At 37.8% G+C, this 17,629-nt stretch overlaps 1 protein-coding gene across 1 annotated transcript in view; it reads left to right on the top strand.

Moving 5' to 3' along the window:
• The first annotated feature begins 6,075 nt into the window (after positions 1-6,075).
• rxfp2b (relaxin family peptide receptor 2b) overlaps positions 6,076-17,629 on the top strand; it is a 56,322-nt gene continuing 44,768 nt past the window's right edge. The window contains exon 1 of the mRNA XM_066679709.1: positions 6,076-6,202. Within this exon, the coding sequence (XP_066535806.1) occupies positions 6,097-6,202 (106 nt within the window). The 5' untranslated portion in view covers positions 6,076-6,096. The remainder of the gene's footprint in view (positions 6,203-17,629) is intronic.

The raw sequence follows: 17,629 nt of genomic DNA, 5'->3' as shown, positions 1-17,629 counted from the left end.
TGCTTTTCAAGGTCTGCTGTTTTATTCCACCATACAAATGCCTTTAGATGCCATATCTACCCATTTACTGAATCAGGACTGAGTACAAACACCAGACATTTTTCCAGCGGTTAAACAGACCAGCTAACAAATAGTGAAGAAACATTCTCAGAATGTTGTTAAAAGTGGACGTATTATAAAAAAAACTCTTGTTCCAGACTCCTGAGGTGCATTTTGGATCTGTCAATAATGGTGCACTTGATAGAAATCAATCCAAAACCCCTGCCGAAAAGTCTCTGATCTTCAGGAGTAAATGAAATGTTGAAAATGTGATATTTGTTTATTGTTTTGCCTTCATCTAAGTGTTATTTCTATTTCTAGGCCCAAAATGGTGGAATGCTTGTAAGTGTTTTTGGGCATGTTTTTATTAATATTTTATGTAACTGCTTGTAAGTATGATCTACAGAGCATCGAAAGTGCACGAGGCAAGGAAAACAAAGCTGTTCTAGTTGAAGAAATTGAGAATGGGGCATGATCTGGGAATTTCTAGTCATTCCTAAAACATAGGGACAATAAAAGCTAAACATGGGGCAGTAAAAGCTAGTCCATCATCAGCAACCAGTCCTAAAACATTATGAAGCTACGAACAACACTGGGCATCACCACACTACAGATGTCGGACAAAATGACTTGGACAAAATGGTGATTCTATCAGCATATGTGATAAATTAACATGTAATAAATTAATTTGAATGAATGATAATATGTAATGAGCTGTATCTCATGAACAGTAATGGGGATAGAAAACAAACACACGTCTGATTTTCTGACACTAGATGTTGCATTAGAGCATGAGAATCTCTGACCAAAACAAATGCTTTGCAATCACCACATCACACCACAGCATGGCATTAATCAAAAGCAGCAATCTGAAGCACCATTATGAGACAAAACACAAATCTTGAGGCCTGTATCTATGCTGGGAGGAAATTTAAGTTCCCAGACCTCACTAAACTTTAACTAAACTACCCTGAACTAGAGCTTTTCAGAGTTTTTAACAGAGCTGTAAACAACAAAGCTGTTTAAACCAGATACAAGCGATAAAGTGGCTGCACCATTTCACCTTCAATACTATGCTTTTTTTTTTTTGCCAGTGAGTGAGTGTGTGGATCATTGAGTGTGTGAGATCAGTGAGTGAGTCACCAGCCAGCTCTAGGAGGTGCTTTGCTGTTGCTTGAAGAGTTGCTGGACTTTTGAAAGCGTTTTGCCAAATGCAATTTGTGAAAGCTGCTAACAGACTAGCAATAAGGAAACATAGTGTAATGGCACACCACATTACTAAGATAAATCATGCTTTAGACATGCTGAGAAAAGCAGAGAGGGAAAATACAGGAAAGTGTCACAAAGCTAAAAAAAAATGTCTCTGTATATGTACAAAGATGCATCACATAAAACGGAAAAGAGACAGCAGTAATGAGCCTCTTTTCCATGTTTATAACCACAAGGTTTGGAATATGAATGAAAAGGTAGGAAAAAACCTTAGAGAGCAGAAGCTGGGGGCTTCGTATCGCCACGTCTGTGATTAGGCTTAGGAAGTTGTTAGAGCCAATTGTTGAAAATTTCACTTAACCACATCGTAACCCAGTGTTCTGAAAATCTCAACTCGATTTGTCTGTTGTTGTTCTGTTGCCATGTGGTTTGTTGCTGAATTACTGTTACAAACTACATTCTCTTGTAAGAAGTTACTGATCGCTTATTTCTCTTTTGCCTGCTTAAGTGAACACATGGTTAATAATTCCCAACCCCACATTAGCCTGCCACTGTAAATTGCAACTTGGTCTCAGCAATATTCTGTCAAATGCCATTAATGTAAACCCAGACAGTATTTGACAGTGATCACCCACTTACCTATAATACTTAATTTTACAGAGTATACTTAATTAAAGTTATATATATACTCAAAGTAAACTAGTATAAATTTATATTTTACTAGTTATATACTTCTGTCCCATTTATCATTGTAATGGATTATAATATGAATTAAACTTGTTACAGTACTCTCAAACCCAATATAATGTATCAAGTATCATGGTGAAAATGTTATCTGCTGTGTGGTGAATATCTGACCACCCCAAGTGAAAAATCAACCATAATTTTGCTTAAACTTATTAATAAACCTAAACCTAATCCAGACACTAAATGTAACTTGAAGATTTAATCACATCATTCAGAAAGTTTAACAGATTTCTATGATGTCTTCATAGCTCTTTGGGTAAAAATCAGAGTTTTAATGTATGCAGTGAAGCAGTGCCACCAGTGGATGGGGGCTCACTTTAACATGAGGCCTGTGAGGAGTTGGTCTTTTCTTCCTGTGTCCGCGTGGGTTTCCTCCGGGTGCTCTGGTTTTCTTCCACAGTCCAAAACAACACACGTTGGTAGGTGGATTGGCGACTCAAAAGTGTCCGTAGGTGTGAGTGTGTAAGTGAATGTGCCCTGTGAGTGTGTGTTGCCCTCTGAAGGACTGGCGCCCCATTCAGGATGTATTCCCGCCTTGTGCCCAATGATTCAAGGTAGGCTCTGGACCCACCATGACCCTGAACATGGATAAGCAGTTACAGATAATGAATGAATGAATGAATGAATGTGATGAGTCCAAGTGTCCTCAATGTACAAATGACAGCTATATAGTAGGTATTGTCTATTAGTAGTTTATTTATTTTTTACTGAAACCTTGGATGAATATTTTCAGTATAATGTATCAAATGTGTTTCTATGTTAGTTAACACTGTACAATTTCACACCAAATTATACAAGCTAAATATACCTATACTTTATTTATAAGACAAGAATCCATCCATCCATTATCTGTAACCGCTTATCCAATTTAGGGTCACGGGGGGTCCAGAGCCTACCTGGAATCATCGGGCGCAAGGCGGGAATACACCCTGGAGGGGACGCCAGTCCTTCACAGGGCAACACAGACACACACACACATTCACTCACACACTCACACCTACGGACACTTTCGAGTCGCCAATCCACCTGCAACGTGTGTTTTTGTAAGACAAGAATACTTAATTATATTTTTCATAAGTGCATTTCATCAAAAAATTCAGTGTTCAAGTTCATGTTCTCCAAATATAATTAGATTTTTCTGTATACCTGTTAGTATACACTGATCAACCGTAACATTATGACCACATCCTTGTTTCTACACTCATTGTTCAATCTCTCAGCTCCATTGACCCTACAGTAGGACTTTGTTGCTGTACAATTACAAACTGAAGTCCGTCTGTTGCTCTACAAGCATTTTTTTTATCTCCTTTCACTCTGTTCTTCAACAGAGGAACACCACAGGACCACCACAGGTGGGTATGATTTGAGTGGATGATCATTCACGGTGCTGCAGCGACAATGACGTGGCAGCAGTGCTGCTAGAGTTTTTAAACACTGTGCCCACTCACTGTCCACTCAGACAGTTTAGTCTTTGTAGTCAGAGACAGTAGCTCATCTGTCCCTGCACAGTCTGTGTTGGTCATCCTCTAGTCTTTCGTCATTGGACACATGACACTGTCGGCTGGATATTTTTGGTTGTGGACTATTCTTAGTTCAGCAGTGACAAATGAGGGGTTTAAAAACTCCATCAGCACTGCTGTGTCTGATCCACTCATACCAGCATGCAGAGCAATAGATAGATTACAGTTTGTAAGGGCAGCTCCTGCTACTCGTAGGAATCCCATGAATGACCACAAGGATGGCAGAACCTAAAGCTTACCTGGCCTTTTAAATTACTGTGAACAGTTCTTGCGAACACAATCTACCTGCCATTTTGTTTCCCTAGACTCCTTTCCTTTATTAAGGAAAGATGGAAGGCAGATATTGTGAGAAACCAAATAGACTTTTTCAAATAAAAAGAGATACTGGAATCAGCCATGAGACTGTGCACTTCTCCCCAGATAAAGGCCTGCTCTTAGTGTGTGATGAGTAGAGAGATCCAATGGTAACTCTCATATTCAGAATCATGATGTTTCATAACAGTGTTTTTTTTTTCTTTTTTACTATTTTTGCAGACACTAAACAATCAAACACGTTTTCCTTGGTTCTTTCTCCATTATTCTAATAATCATTCATTTTCATTTACAGGAGAGAAGAGCGACTGACCATTGTGGCCTACTGAAACATGTTTGCATTCAAAAGATCACAGACTCAATCTCTGGGACTTTAAGGAAAGAAGTGGATAAGAGAGTAAACCAAGTGTTCCCTTTTAATATTCACAGCTAAAGTGCCCTTGAGCAAGAAACCTATGCTCCAACTGCTCTCCAGGAGATTGTGTGCAATCAATGCTTCTAGTCACGTGTGTGTGTGTGTTTGTGTGTGAATATGTAAAAGCAGATTTCACATGTCAGATCTCAACACTGGGATGACCTTGTTGTACGCTTGGGCACTTAAAGCTGGAGTGGGTGATTGTGTAGAAACTGGTGAATCATTGTTTCAAAGGCCGCAGTATGATGTAATAATACTGTCTCAGTTTTGTGTTTAGACCAAGCCTGACCAAAATTTCTTAAATATTTTTGATACTAAATTTGCATTTAAATGTTTGAAAACAACTTTACTTAATAAAGAAAAAAATGAGATGGGTATCAAATGATTAAGCATGGCAGGATTCACGTTCTTCTTTAGAAGAGGCTTCAACATGCCTGCTTTAAAAGCATCTGGATAAGAACCTGTTGGCAGAGAACAATTCACCAGTGTTAAGGCATCTTTTATACACTGTCAAAGACCATCTGAATAAATGTGAAATGTGAAATGTGTGACAGGGTCAGTGCACATTTGGAAATAGTTAAGTTCTAAGCTTTTAACAGTTTTGAGCTCCTAATAATTTATAACAGAGAAAGCTGTTGGGAAAATGGTGGGTGTTTGTGTTAGCAATTTGAGCTATACTCTGTCTAAACATGTCTATCAGGTTTTGCAAATGAACTGCAAATGTTTTGCAGATTCTAGGGAACAAATCACCATGAAACTTTAGCACAAACATTAATGAATCGGCTGATGGTGGAAAAGAGAGCACTTGTATTATTGTTGTGTTTATATATTTCTATAGACCTGTCTAGATCTTTTCATGGCCTTGTGCTCTGTGGAGGTCTCCTCTTTGAGAACATCATAATGTACCTGCCGTCTAGTTTACCTCCATAAATGCTTTGATTTATGGCAGTTTCTCCTACGTTGACGTATTTCCTCATTCATCCAAAGATTTTTCTGTGTGAGCCATTTTTTTTTCCATTGGACTGTTGCATGAACTTAAAAAGTGTCTGTAGGTGTGAGTGTGTGAGTGAATGAGTATGTGTGTCTGTTGCACTGTGTAGGACTGGCACCCTTCTCCAGGGTGTGATCCTGTCTTGCACCCAATGATTCCGTGTAGGCTGCAGACCCACTGCGACCCTGAACTGGATAAGAGGTTACAGATAATGAATGAATGAATGAATGGATGTTTTTATATGAAGACGTAAGAGATCAGGGGTGTGTTTGTTTATAAACTAGATCCAATCAAATGTGTGTGTGTGTGTGTGGCCCTATGAAGGACTGGCGCTCCCTCCAGGGTGTCTTCCCTCCTTGCGCCCATTGATTCCGGGTAGGCTCCGGACCCGGCAACCCTGAACTGGATAATCGGTTAAATGAATGAATGAATGAATGAACATCAGTGCTCCCAAAACAGTCTCAAAAACATGGATCTGAAGTTTCTATCTAAGCCATTTTAAGTGTTTTTTTATGTATTTATTTTTTTATAATTCTACATATGCAAATCTATTAAACAGAGACGTATATTAGAGCTTAATCTAAGATCAGAGGGAAACTTTAAATTGAAAATATATTGATCAATGCAAGGTACCACCTCTCTCTCTCATATTATCCAAACGGAGCGCAGATGGGCGTGGCCTCGCGGAATCCAGGTGGAAAAGAATGACGCTTCAGTGATGAGTGTCTTAGTCATTTGCTCGCGCTTCTCTGACGCTGTGATGCCGAAACGATGAGTTTACTGAGGGAATACGGAGCTCGTGAGCATGTTGTAGGAGCGTGGCGGGCTGTGGTCGCGCGCTGAGAGAGAGAGAGGTTGATTGAATGGTGGTGATTTTGGCGACAATGAACTCAGTGCCTGGCGCTGGATCTTGGCTCTGCGTGGGTTTGATTGGGACTTTTCTGCTCATGTGGATGTGTATTATCAAAGGTAAGAGCCAGAACATCTGTACACACCTGTAATGAATGGGGATGTATAGGATAACCTGGGATTATAGAAGCTGGAGTGCAGGTGGCGGGCGTAAATGAAGGCTGTTTTAATAGGAAGGTAAGTCCACAGGTTTAACTTGTATTAGTAACACTTTAATAATAATAATAATAATAATAATAATAATAATAATAATAATAATAATAATAATAATAAGGAGAAGAAGAAGAAGAAGAATAGTTTTATTTAATTAATGCTAAAATGCAGGGTTAGATAAGGAATCCCATTCCTACCAGTCATCTATAGGAGGATAATGTGTCTGGTTATAGTTCTTTGTGCATTGTGTCCACCAGCAATTTATTTAACTGCATTTAAATTACTTTCACATGTTTACAATTATTGGCAGACGATTTCAAATATCTAAGTAGAAAAGCTGTAATTGTAAATATTTGTAATTGTGCAATATACATTATAGAATACTGTCTGTATTCACAGTTTCAAAGTAGTTGTTTTCTCGTTAACAAACTGTCCATAAATTATATTTTATTTAAAAAATTGACTTAATTTCACAAGATTGTTTATGACGGTTACTTTTTAATGACTTTACCAAAAACATGTATTTTTCAGAATATTTATTTACTATTTCATAATAATGATCTACTGCCTCAGTGTTTACTAAAAACTCGGCTTAACGTTTATTGTCTAAAATAGTGAATTATAATCAGTGACATTGTTGAAATATTTAAAACAGTTTTTAGACACTATTTCCTTGTACTCTCAAACCTGAGGAGAAGCTCATAAGTCATAATTCTGAGATACTACATCATTATGCTACACAACTGGACTTTAAGAGCACCATTAGATCTTTGAGGGCACATTTCCACTGTTCATATCTATAGTGTACATGTGTTTTGCTGACAGTTATATTTTTAATACTCCATTCTCTGTCTGGACTGCAGCCTTTTATTCAGTTTCTTTAATATAATGTGTTTATACATTTATTTTAGTTAGTCATTATTAATTATTTATTTAAATAAAATAAATCAATAATAAAGCTGACATGCCCATTTCCCCCTCGGGTAGGGAATGTACTGTATGTTTAAATATACTCTGCAAGAACTTAAGCTCATTGCTGTGTCTGAGAAGGTACAATGACATAGTTTATACTTCGGTAAACACATCTTTTTTTCTGACACTCTTGGTCTCTTCCTTTTTTCAAAGTAATGGTTCCAGAGAAACAGAGGACTGCATTGTGTTCAGCCGGCAGTAAGCAGTTTTTGGCAGTTATTGTGAAACTGTGTCTAATTTTGTTTCATGCACTTCATCTTTAAAGATCAATAATTAATTTCTACCACAAAAAAATAACAAAGCATACAAATTAAAAGATGATTTATCAGTGTTACTCACATGACATGAAGATTTGAATGGCTTTGTACACCACAACCACATTTATATATATATATATATATCTGACACATCCAGATGATTCATGACATAAAACAATATACATATTTTTATTTACCCTTTAATGCAGCGTATTTGCTGTAATTCATGGAGGTCTGAGGACTTTTGTACTAAACCTTTATGTTTTAAACATGATCACTTTGTGAAGGTCATGATCTATCGTGCTTCAACTTATTCATGAAGGGACTACTAAGTATTTAAATGTTGTTTTAGAGATTTGTGCAAATGCCACAAGGCACTAAAAGGTGTGGCTGAATAGAACTCTTTGTGTGGAGGTGCTACAGATTCTTGAAATGATCACCTTTGCTGCCATATGTTCAAAGCCATGTCCCACTGCAGCTTTCCCCTTCATGAATATTGGATCCTTGCAGCCCTGTTTCAGTTGCTTTGTCAAAGGACTCTGCTTTGATTCAGCGTTGTGACTGCGAGCTGGAATCTGATGGAAGCTAAAGCCTGATCTCCAGTGGGGATAATTAGAGATATTACAGCAGCTTCGGGTTCTCTCCGCAGGCAGCTGGTTCCACACTGGGCTGTTAATTAGGGTTTTTGGGTTTCAAGTGATGTTCATTAGGACCGAATCTACTATTATTTAGTTGCAGGAATTTCAAATGCAAATCCCCAGAGGAGTGATGAAGCCCCAGAGGGCCTTGTTACACTTCAACAGAACATACAGAATCCAAACTACTGACAGAGAAAAGGGAACTGTACAGATACAAACAGTGGAAATGTTCTCTCTAAGGTACAGCAATAGTTTAAAAGTCCAATAATTTACACACAAACTTTCTCTGTGGAAATGGCATATTTGTTCCTTTTTAAAAATAGTTGCTTTAAAGTAAAAACGAAATGATTGTGACTTGGAACATGGTATAATTATGCATTTTAATTAATGTACTAAAATCATTAGCTAACAGAAGATACTGGGCATTTAGTATTCTCCTCCAAGTCTGTTAATGCTATCCGTGGGGTAGCAGAAATAATAAAAAAAACACATTATTAGCATTGTACTATCACACGTCACAATGCACAACACTACTAATCTATATGTACATTCAAAAAATTGCATTAATTCAAAACTATGTGTGTTATTTTCAGTTTGACCTTCTCTTTGCTGCTGTAATAGACTCCACTTTTCTGGAAAGTCACTAATGTTGGGCAATAAGGCTTGATCCAGTCAGTGTTGGATATGTTTTTGATCAAGGATCTGTTTATGCCAGCCAATGCTTCCCCACCGAGCTCAGAAAATCTCTTTTTTTAGCCTTAAATTCATTTATTTTTTTTTTCCCAATTTCTTTTCATTGCCAGTCCCAAGCCTGACAGTCACACAAGGGTATCTGGAGGGTAAAGGCTAGCACATGATTTTTTCTAAGACATGTAAAAGCAGTCAATGCCTTATTTGTTAGATGCTGCCAACACAAAATGATTTGACAGCTGAACACATTTGGAGAGGAACGGTAACTGCCCAACTTTGTTAAATTGGAAAAGAGATGTCTTTATAGGTTAGGACCATGCTGAGGGTTTATAGGGAGAGAGACAGCCAACCTACACACCCAGAGAGGGTGAGGTGAATTATAGATGCTTGGACTCAGCAACTCCCAGTAAAACAGTGACAGTTCCAGCACTTGAATATATATGTGTATTTTTTTATTTTTTTATTTATTTATTTTTTAATAAGACGTTTCTTTATTGAAAGGTTGCTACTGATACCATTTTGTTGCTATGGTTGTGTTGCTACTGTTGTTTTACTGTTTTGGATTGTTGAGAATGGATTCAATCTTTGAGTCTTGGTTCTTCTCAAGGTTTCTTTCCCTTGTTTTTGTAGTTAAGCTGGGACTTGGACCTGTGTTTTTTTTTTTGTTTTTTTTTTTTTTGTAAAGCTGTGCTGTGACAATGACCTGTTTTAAAAAACACCAGACAAATATATTCACTTGAGCTGAACTGAATTTGCATCCTGAAGCCTTCAGTGAGAGCTGTTTTATTGCCAGTGCTTCAGTGTGGAGACAGCACGGCTGCATTCTTGACTTCATGCCTGTTTTAGGCTCTAGGTTTGACTGAAAGAGTCGAACTCATGTGTTCACATACTTTTAGTGGGGACAGTTTATTAAGTTCTAAATCTTCACACATGTATACATGAATTCTGTATGAATTCATTTGTTTTGACCTGTATTACTGGAGTTCTATTGTGTAGCATTCACTAATTGCAGTTTTATCTGTAACAACACGATTAACCGATCTTATGCAAAATAATGAGCATGAATGATAAAGTACATTTGCATTGTAGCATTGAATAACTGGTACAATTTAAAATTAGTAGAGTATAGACTGTATCTGGAGTCCCCAAATACTTCAAGACATGCCATAATGCAAATTTCACTTAGAGTCTTAAACCTGCATAACAAATTTTCCATTTTAAATCTCCAACTCATTACATATTCGTGGCTTACTTGTTGAATTTGTGAGTACTATGTCAGAATGTATTCTGTACAAGAGTTCAAATGGCACTTTAGAATATGAGACACATTTTGAAGTATTAGTGTCTTTCTGAACACCTGTAAGCTCTTAAGTGACTGAAGTATAGCAATAAACTTTACAAACATTTTGGAGAATTGTGTTTTTATAGATTCAATTCCCTCCCACAATCACCCAGTCACATTTATAGCGACTTTATTACCAATCCCCCTACCAACATGCCTGTGGGAAGAAACTGGGACACCTGGAGGAAACACAAACCTGGACACCTGGAGGAAACCCATGCAGACACAAAGAGAATGCACCACAATTCGCACTGATAATTTTTTAAAACTCATTTATATTTTTATTTCACCAGGCAAGTAATTAAGAATACATTCTTATTTACAACGGCAGCCTGGCAAAAGCCAAAACCTTTTGAGACACATAACAAAGCTATATACAACAAAAGCAACAACAAGAGAAACCAACAAACAGAATAAAAGACATTCATTACTGAGATGAAGATGAGAAATGACATCAGTGAGTATCCATGTAACAATTACATTTATCAGCTAAAAAAGCAGTAACAGAGTTCCTAAAAGCCAACTTTGAAATAAAGTTGACCGATCTTAGTGTTTTTTGAAGTGAGTTCTAGTCCTTGGCTGCAGCTGATTGAAAAGAGGACAGACCAAAAACTGTTTCGGATTTTGGGACTCTCAGCATGATAAGCTGGGCAGAACGAGTGTTATAACTAGACGACAGAGACTGCAATAACTGATACAGATAAAGGGGACACCTGAGGAGGTGTTTGAACCCACATCCCCTGGACTCTGGAGCTGTGACTTTCCCGTTGTGGTCACAATTTTTTGTACTGAAATTCTATTAACAAGAATTACACCCTCCATCTGACTCAAGACCAAAGAGAGGGGAAAGAAGCCTGAAAAATGCCAGCTGCAGTTAACTAGAGAATATGCTCCCACTACTCAGAAAAATATATAAACCCAGCCTGTTAACACTCTGTCAGCCTCCCTTCAACCTAAATAAGGTGTATATTTCCTGGCAAAAAATGCAACACACCACTGCTTAAAATGAAACGGGGGGAAAATACACACACACACACACACACACACACACACACACATACTCATATATACATATATTTAGGGTCGCGGTTGATCCAGAGCCTACCAGGTATCATTGGGCGCAAGGCAGGAAACACACCCTGGAGGGGGCACCAGTCCTATACAGGGCAACACACACACATTCACTCACACACTCACACCTACGGACACTTTTGCGTCGCCAATCCACCTAACAATGTGTGTTTTTGGACTGTGGGAGATAACGGGAGCACCCGGAGGAAACCCACACAGACACAGGGAGAACACACCACACTCCTCACAGACAGTCACCCGGAGGAAACCCACGCAGACAGGAGGAGAACACACTAAACTCCTCACAGACAGTCACCCGGAGCAGGACTTGGACCCACAACCCCAGGATCCTGGTTCAAGTATGCTTACCTCCTCACAGCTAAAATGCAGGTGCTTGTTTAAAGAGCTTTGCCGCCGACGGCATTCTTGCAGAATTTTCTTTAGAAAACACATTTAAAAAGTGGGAACACCCTTCTCTATCCCAAAGTCTTTTTCAAATATTCTTATTCAGTGTTCATAATGTTTAAACAAACAAACAAACAAAGGAAAATAGAGTTCAATAACATGTGACCAGATTTGTGACCTATTTGGCCTTTTCCGACAATCCAAATGAAACCTCAAAAAAAAACTTTTTGTACATCACTGGAGGATATGGACTGTCAATACAATGGGGAAAAAACCTAATAAACATTGTATGTACATGTACTATATATCTGAAAATGTAATGGATAATTGTATGAATTCAGAAGAAAGGCACAATATCAATTCTAGCACTAGGTGGGAAATTAACTTACACTGTAAAATGTGTAGTGTTTGTAAATAATAAAAAAAGTGTTGCCTTGGTGCAGCAGTCTTAAACGTGAACTAAACTGTCCTGTAGCATGGATTTCCAAAACAGGCAGTGATACACATCTTGTGGGAATCATGTGCTTGCCATTACTCTCCCAGTTTTGTGGCAGTGTGTGTGATTGAAGGAGTCGGGGTAGAATGGTTTACAACTAATTTGGCTACAAAAGGAGACTGCCTTAAAATCTTCTTATTTAAGACAAATATTTAGTATATGTTGCGATATCCACAGTTTTGTGTACGTTACTTAGAGGAACCACTATTTTTTCCATAAAGAACCTTGTTTGCTAGCACATTTAATTGGGTGAAGAACTTTAAAGTTGAGTGATGAGTTTTCAACCTTTTTAAAAGTTTCTTCACACTCACAGTCTCTTAAACATTTTTTTTTTATATGGAACCAAAAGTGGCTCTCAAAAAACCCTTCGTAGCCCCTTTATTTTTTAAGCGTGTAGGTTACTTTTTACATATGCTACTCCACCTTAAATGGTACAGCACAGTATGGAAATTTTATAATATGGAAATTACACAGGACTCCCAAATACAAATAAACACCACTTTAATTATTTATTGTAAGATAATTTGCTACCAATTTAGACTAAGACTACACTTATAAATATTTACACATGGTTTTAAAATCTGTTAATTCATGATTATTTATTATGGTGTTAATACATTAAAAGCTGTTGTTTGCCAAATATGGAACCCACATTCATCTGCACTGTTAAACCTCAGATCTTGCTGGATACTGACCTTTGTCTTCCTTATCAGTCGACATTTAAGATTGTTGCCTTCATCACATATTTGTTAATAAGTTAAACCATTTAATGAATTAACCACCAACAGAGTGCCTTTAATACATTGATGACAGTGTGGTGTACCTTAACAGGATTATGTATGTCTGAAAATGAGAGATTTGTTCACGTCTTTTAAGCAGAGCTGAGCTTTGGTCTCTAGAGATGTCAGATCCTCCCCTGTCTGAACCTGTATAAGCAGAGTTCCAGGGCTTCTGAATACAGGCTGTCAGATTAGAGCTGGACCAGAGTTCTGTGAGATTCTGTGGATAAAAACATGGATACTGCTGAATGGATACGGCTTCCCTTCTTTTTAGATGTCAGAGAAAAATGAGAGAGAAAAGGTCAAATGCTGTTTTCATCACATCCTTCAACAATAAAAGCATCTACATCTTTCCTAATCATAAATTCTGCTTTCAGTGCTACTGAACAGGAAGCGATTATCTCCTGGAAAACAGCTGAACAGAATCTTAATACACCGTGTACCCAGAAGTGTGTGGACAGTTACTCATCCAATCTATATTTTAAAGGGTATTAATAGAGTAATGTAATTCTTATGCCACACTAGCAGGGAAATATTCATGCAAAATATTTTAATTTTAATTTATTTAATTCTGTATATTTTATTATTTATTGTTTTATATTATTCATATCATAACGTGCAATGGCATCTCCCATGAGACGAAGAAACAACATGCTTTGTATAGTCTCTGAATGAATCAGTGCACTCTCCATAGAATGGGTCCCTCCCACCAGAGAGGCCATGTTTAAAACAGGTTTATTAAGTAATTTAATTTACACCCAGGCCACTAGGTGTCAATATAATGGCTGTTTCATAGCATGAAGGAGAGCATAAATTGACTGATAACAATGCTCCTTTAATAGAGGGTTTGTGTTCTCATTTTTTCGAGCTTTGTACTAGCTGCTGGAACTTTTATTCAGATAGCATTAAGTCATAAAAACATTTGTGAAGTCAACATTAGTAAAATCATCCTGAAGCTATTTGATGGAGCACCATTACTCCAGGAAATGGATTTCCACTGATCCACAGCCTGAAGCTGGAGGGCTTTAAAGACCTCGAGCCAACATCTGGCATTGAGAATAGTGACCTGAGGCTCGGGCAGCTGTTGCGGCACATTTCTTTTCTGTCTGTGTGCACAGCAAGTCTACATAATGCAACCGTATTAACTAAATATAGGGTGTTTTGTAGTAGAAAAATAGAGTAATTTAAAAACAGTTTGAGGTCAATTTTCTGAACTTATGTAATTCTTTGGAAAAAGAACAAAGCGAGATAAACCATGGGTTTTTCAGAGCTTTAGGGGGATCCAGAAATACAGGTTGCTCTGTGTTCAAATGACAGTCAACAGTTATAAAGGTCAAAGAGTTATGATCAAACAGTTTGTTTTTAACATGTAGAATATAAAAAAACTAATATTACATGCTTCCTGTTGTAACACATTTTCACTGTCCAAAAATAAATAAATAAAAACCTGTATTTCCCAAATAATATCTTTATAAGGAAATGACAAAAAATCACTTCATAAATTTCAATGAAAGTTAATGTAAAAATATATTATTGAGTGTGTGATGTGAGAATGTCAACTCAGGTTGTGCTAGAATGCTCCTGATGCTTGTCTCAAGCCTGGGTGAAATTTGAGGGTCAAATCAGGAAAGGCATAAGATGTAAAACCATGCCAATGAGTGTGTGTGTGATTTGCTGTGAACACTGCTTACAGGAGGATTTGGGAACACTACAACTCAGCATAAGACACTTGAACCATTCACTTTTGTATGTTGTCACTCAAACTAGCTAAGAGACTGACCTCAAATCAGTTTTACAGCGACATGCTAGACAGGGATGTTCTTTTTTCTGACAAACAGCATTTTTTTGTTGTTAAATTGAATTTATTTCCAGTCCCCACAGAAGAACCCCAGTGAATAACATGGCCTCAAGCGCATCATGTGCTCCACCAAATAATAAATTATTCATTCTATAAACACATTAAGGCAATATTTTTATGTAACATCTTCATTATCTGCACTTTTATTCTATTAATTTCTGACAGCATCAATCAAAATGCAGTTTTAGGCGGCAGGGCTTGGTGTCCCTTCAGTGAGAATTGTGTTTCTTGCTGAGGGCACAGTCCCAGCTACAACAGCTGCTTGTCATCACTCTCATCACCACAGCTTCCATACGTTTCAGAAGATCTGCTTTCAGCTTTTCATGGAAATCCACATGAAGATATTTATTCAAATTCAAATTTAGATTTATATACAGAAAATACAATTGCTGGGATGAAGTGAAATTAATACATTAGTGGGTTCTCAGAGTAAATTTGGTGAATGCTGGAGAATGTTCAGGAGTTAAGACCAGAGCAAGTTTTTTAAGTGCTGTATGATCATGGCCATATGATTTGTTCCTAATCACATTGCGAGTATTGCGAGTTAGTCCTGGTCAGCAGACATGAGAACCTACCAACACTGGTCTGAATTACCTGAATTATGAAATGAAGGAGCTTATTCCCCTAATAAATTTTTGGAGCCTATGAAAGTAATGGATTTTTGTGAAGGTCCAATAATAAATTAATTTTTTTTTACCTATTGTGTAGGTAGTTTCCTTTGCAAGCAAGAAGAAAGTAATTTGAGCAGTTGGAAGAGTTCTAGAGGAGTCCTACAATTGGGCCACAGGCAAACCTTCTCCATGGCCAACACCACGAGAGAAGTCGCAGGGCTCCTTCTCTGGTTAATTACAAGAGAAAAGCTCCTGGCAAGTCTTGGGACTGCCCCACAAATAGCAACTGCATGCACACTCCTTCATTGCCTGCCCCTTGGAGAGATCCCTAGGTAATGCCCCCTCCCCTGCCGGCAAAACAGATAAAAACTGCCAGCGCTGCAGAAGCAGAACTGGTTGCTCTCATGCAAACCCAGTGTCGCTTTAACCTGCCCTGCTCTCCCATCTTGTTTGATGTCCTTCCCATCAGGAAGAGGAGTCCAGATGGAGGGGGTTCACCACAGCAACGAACTGGGGAGGTTGCATGGGGCTGAGCTGCAGGGGCTGAGGCAGGTTTAGGGCCACAAAACTCATCTTACTTGATCTGGCTCATTACCTGTCAGCATTGTCCTTGTGGAAAACACCAGCGAAGTAGATGCTGACAGCAATAAATGAAAAGGAACACAGAGAAAACAAGAAAGAGAAAAAGTGACAGAGACTTCTTGTGTTTGCACTGAGCCAAAATGCTATGTTTTGTTTGAGCTGCAAATGGTTGTTAATTTGAGCAAAGGGCATGAGAGCCAAACTGCTCCTGCCTCCAGTATCCTTCTTCCCAGGTCGACATGGCCATTGCCACGTTAGGTCATGCTTATGCTATGATATTTGTGGTGACATTCAAAATGATTAATCATAATATTTAATAGCAAAGTAAGACTTACATGGAAAATGGAGGCCCTTGACTAGCAGGGATAATGGGTTATGGATGGGTTATATTCTCTTCAGAAACCCATAGGTCCAGACAGTCACATGGACAAGTGAATATTTAGAGCAGAGTCTTTTTCCCATATGGTATATAAGTTTGGATTTTAACACAATATAAAAAATCTGGAAAGATTTCCAGTCAAATACTGGCAGCTGAGGTTGCTAGAATTTTAATGTATCATTCCCAACCCCAACCCTAAATTTTATATTCATGATTTTTTTTGTCTACAATATATTTCTGTGAAAAAAATAATATACACTATAAAATTGATTCCATATTTACTGTATAACTACAACTTTAATTTTTTCATTTTTTACCACAGAAACAAACAGAGATTTACCAAACAATTAACATGAAATTACTGTAACCAACACAGAAGTTTGAGAAATAGCCAAACTGCGAATAACCAAAATTCCTACAGTCCTTTAAAGGGTGTAGTGCAGAATGAAGCAAGGAAACAGGCAAAATTTGTGCTTGGTGTATGGCAAGATTCAGGCGGTTCTGCATTCCACTGCTTCACCACTTGCTGACAGTAATTTCCCCTGATCAACACGCATTTAGTTACATACCAGCTCCTAATAGGCACACAAACACCCTAATACAAAAAACAATCTCCAAACACTTTGAAAAACCCATTAAAAACCTTAAAAACACAGAAAATGGGAAGCCACTAGGCATGCTTGGAGCTCCCATATGAGTTCCAGCTCCTTCCCAACCTTGACCACTTGAACCACCTCTAATGGTTTGTGTATTTACCACTGACACAATAATTACTGTATTGGCTGTTATATGATTATTATGAAATTCCATTTACAAACACAGTGCAAATGTATTTAATATTGGAATAAAATAGTCCAGGAAAAACATGTATAAATTAGTGTTTTGTCGGAATGATATATTTACAGTATTTCACTATTACAGAAATTGTACAGTTTACAATCATTTAATGTCATTGTTTGACAGGTTTTCAATGTAAAATATAGACTTCTTATAGCACACTTTTTAGGTTATGAAGCACCATGTCTCAATTGTCCATGGATATCAGAGGAACTTAATCTGGCCCTCATAGTCAATCAGCAGTTTGGAATTTCTCATGTGAGAAAATGAACCACATGATTGCCATGTGAGACGAAGTCAAAAATCGATCCAAGAACCAAAATGAAGTCAGGTAAATAGTGTGGAAGTCTGTAAACAAGGAGGGGTTCAGCCCTGCTCAGCCAGCGTGCAGGTCTGTGGCCTTCATGATGACACAAA

The sequence above is a fragment of the Hoplias malabaricus genome, chromosome 1 (genome assembly GCF_029633855.1).
Source record: "Hoplias malabaricus isolate fHopMal1 chromosome 1, fHopMal1.hap1, whole genome shotgun sequence".
Taxonomy (NCBI): Eukaryota; Metazoa; Chordata; class Actinopteri; order Characiformes; family Erythrinidae; genus Hoplias; species Hoplias malabaricus.
The sequence above is the reverse complement of the archived record's forward strand: the minus strand, read 5'-3'. Positions and strand labels throughout refer to the sequence as shown.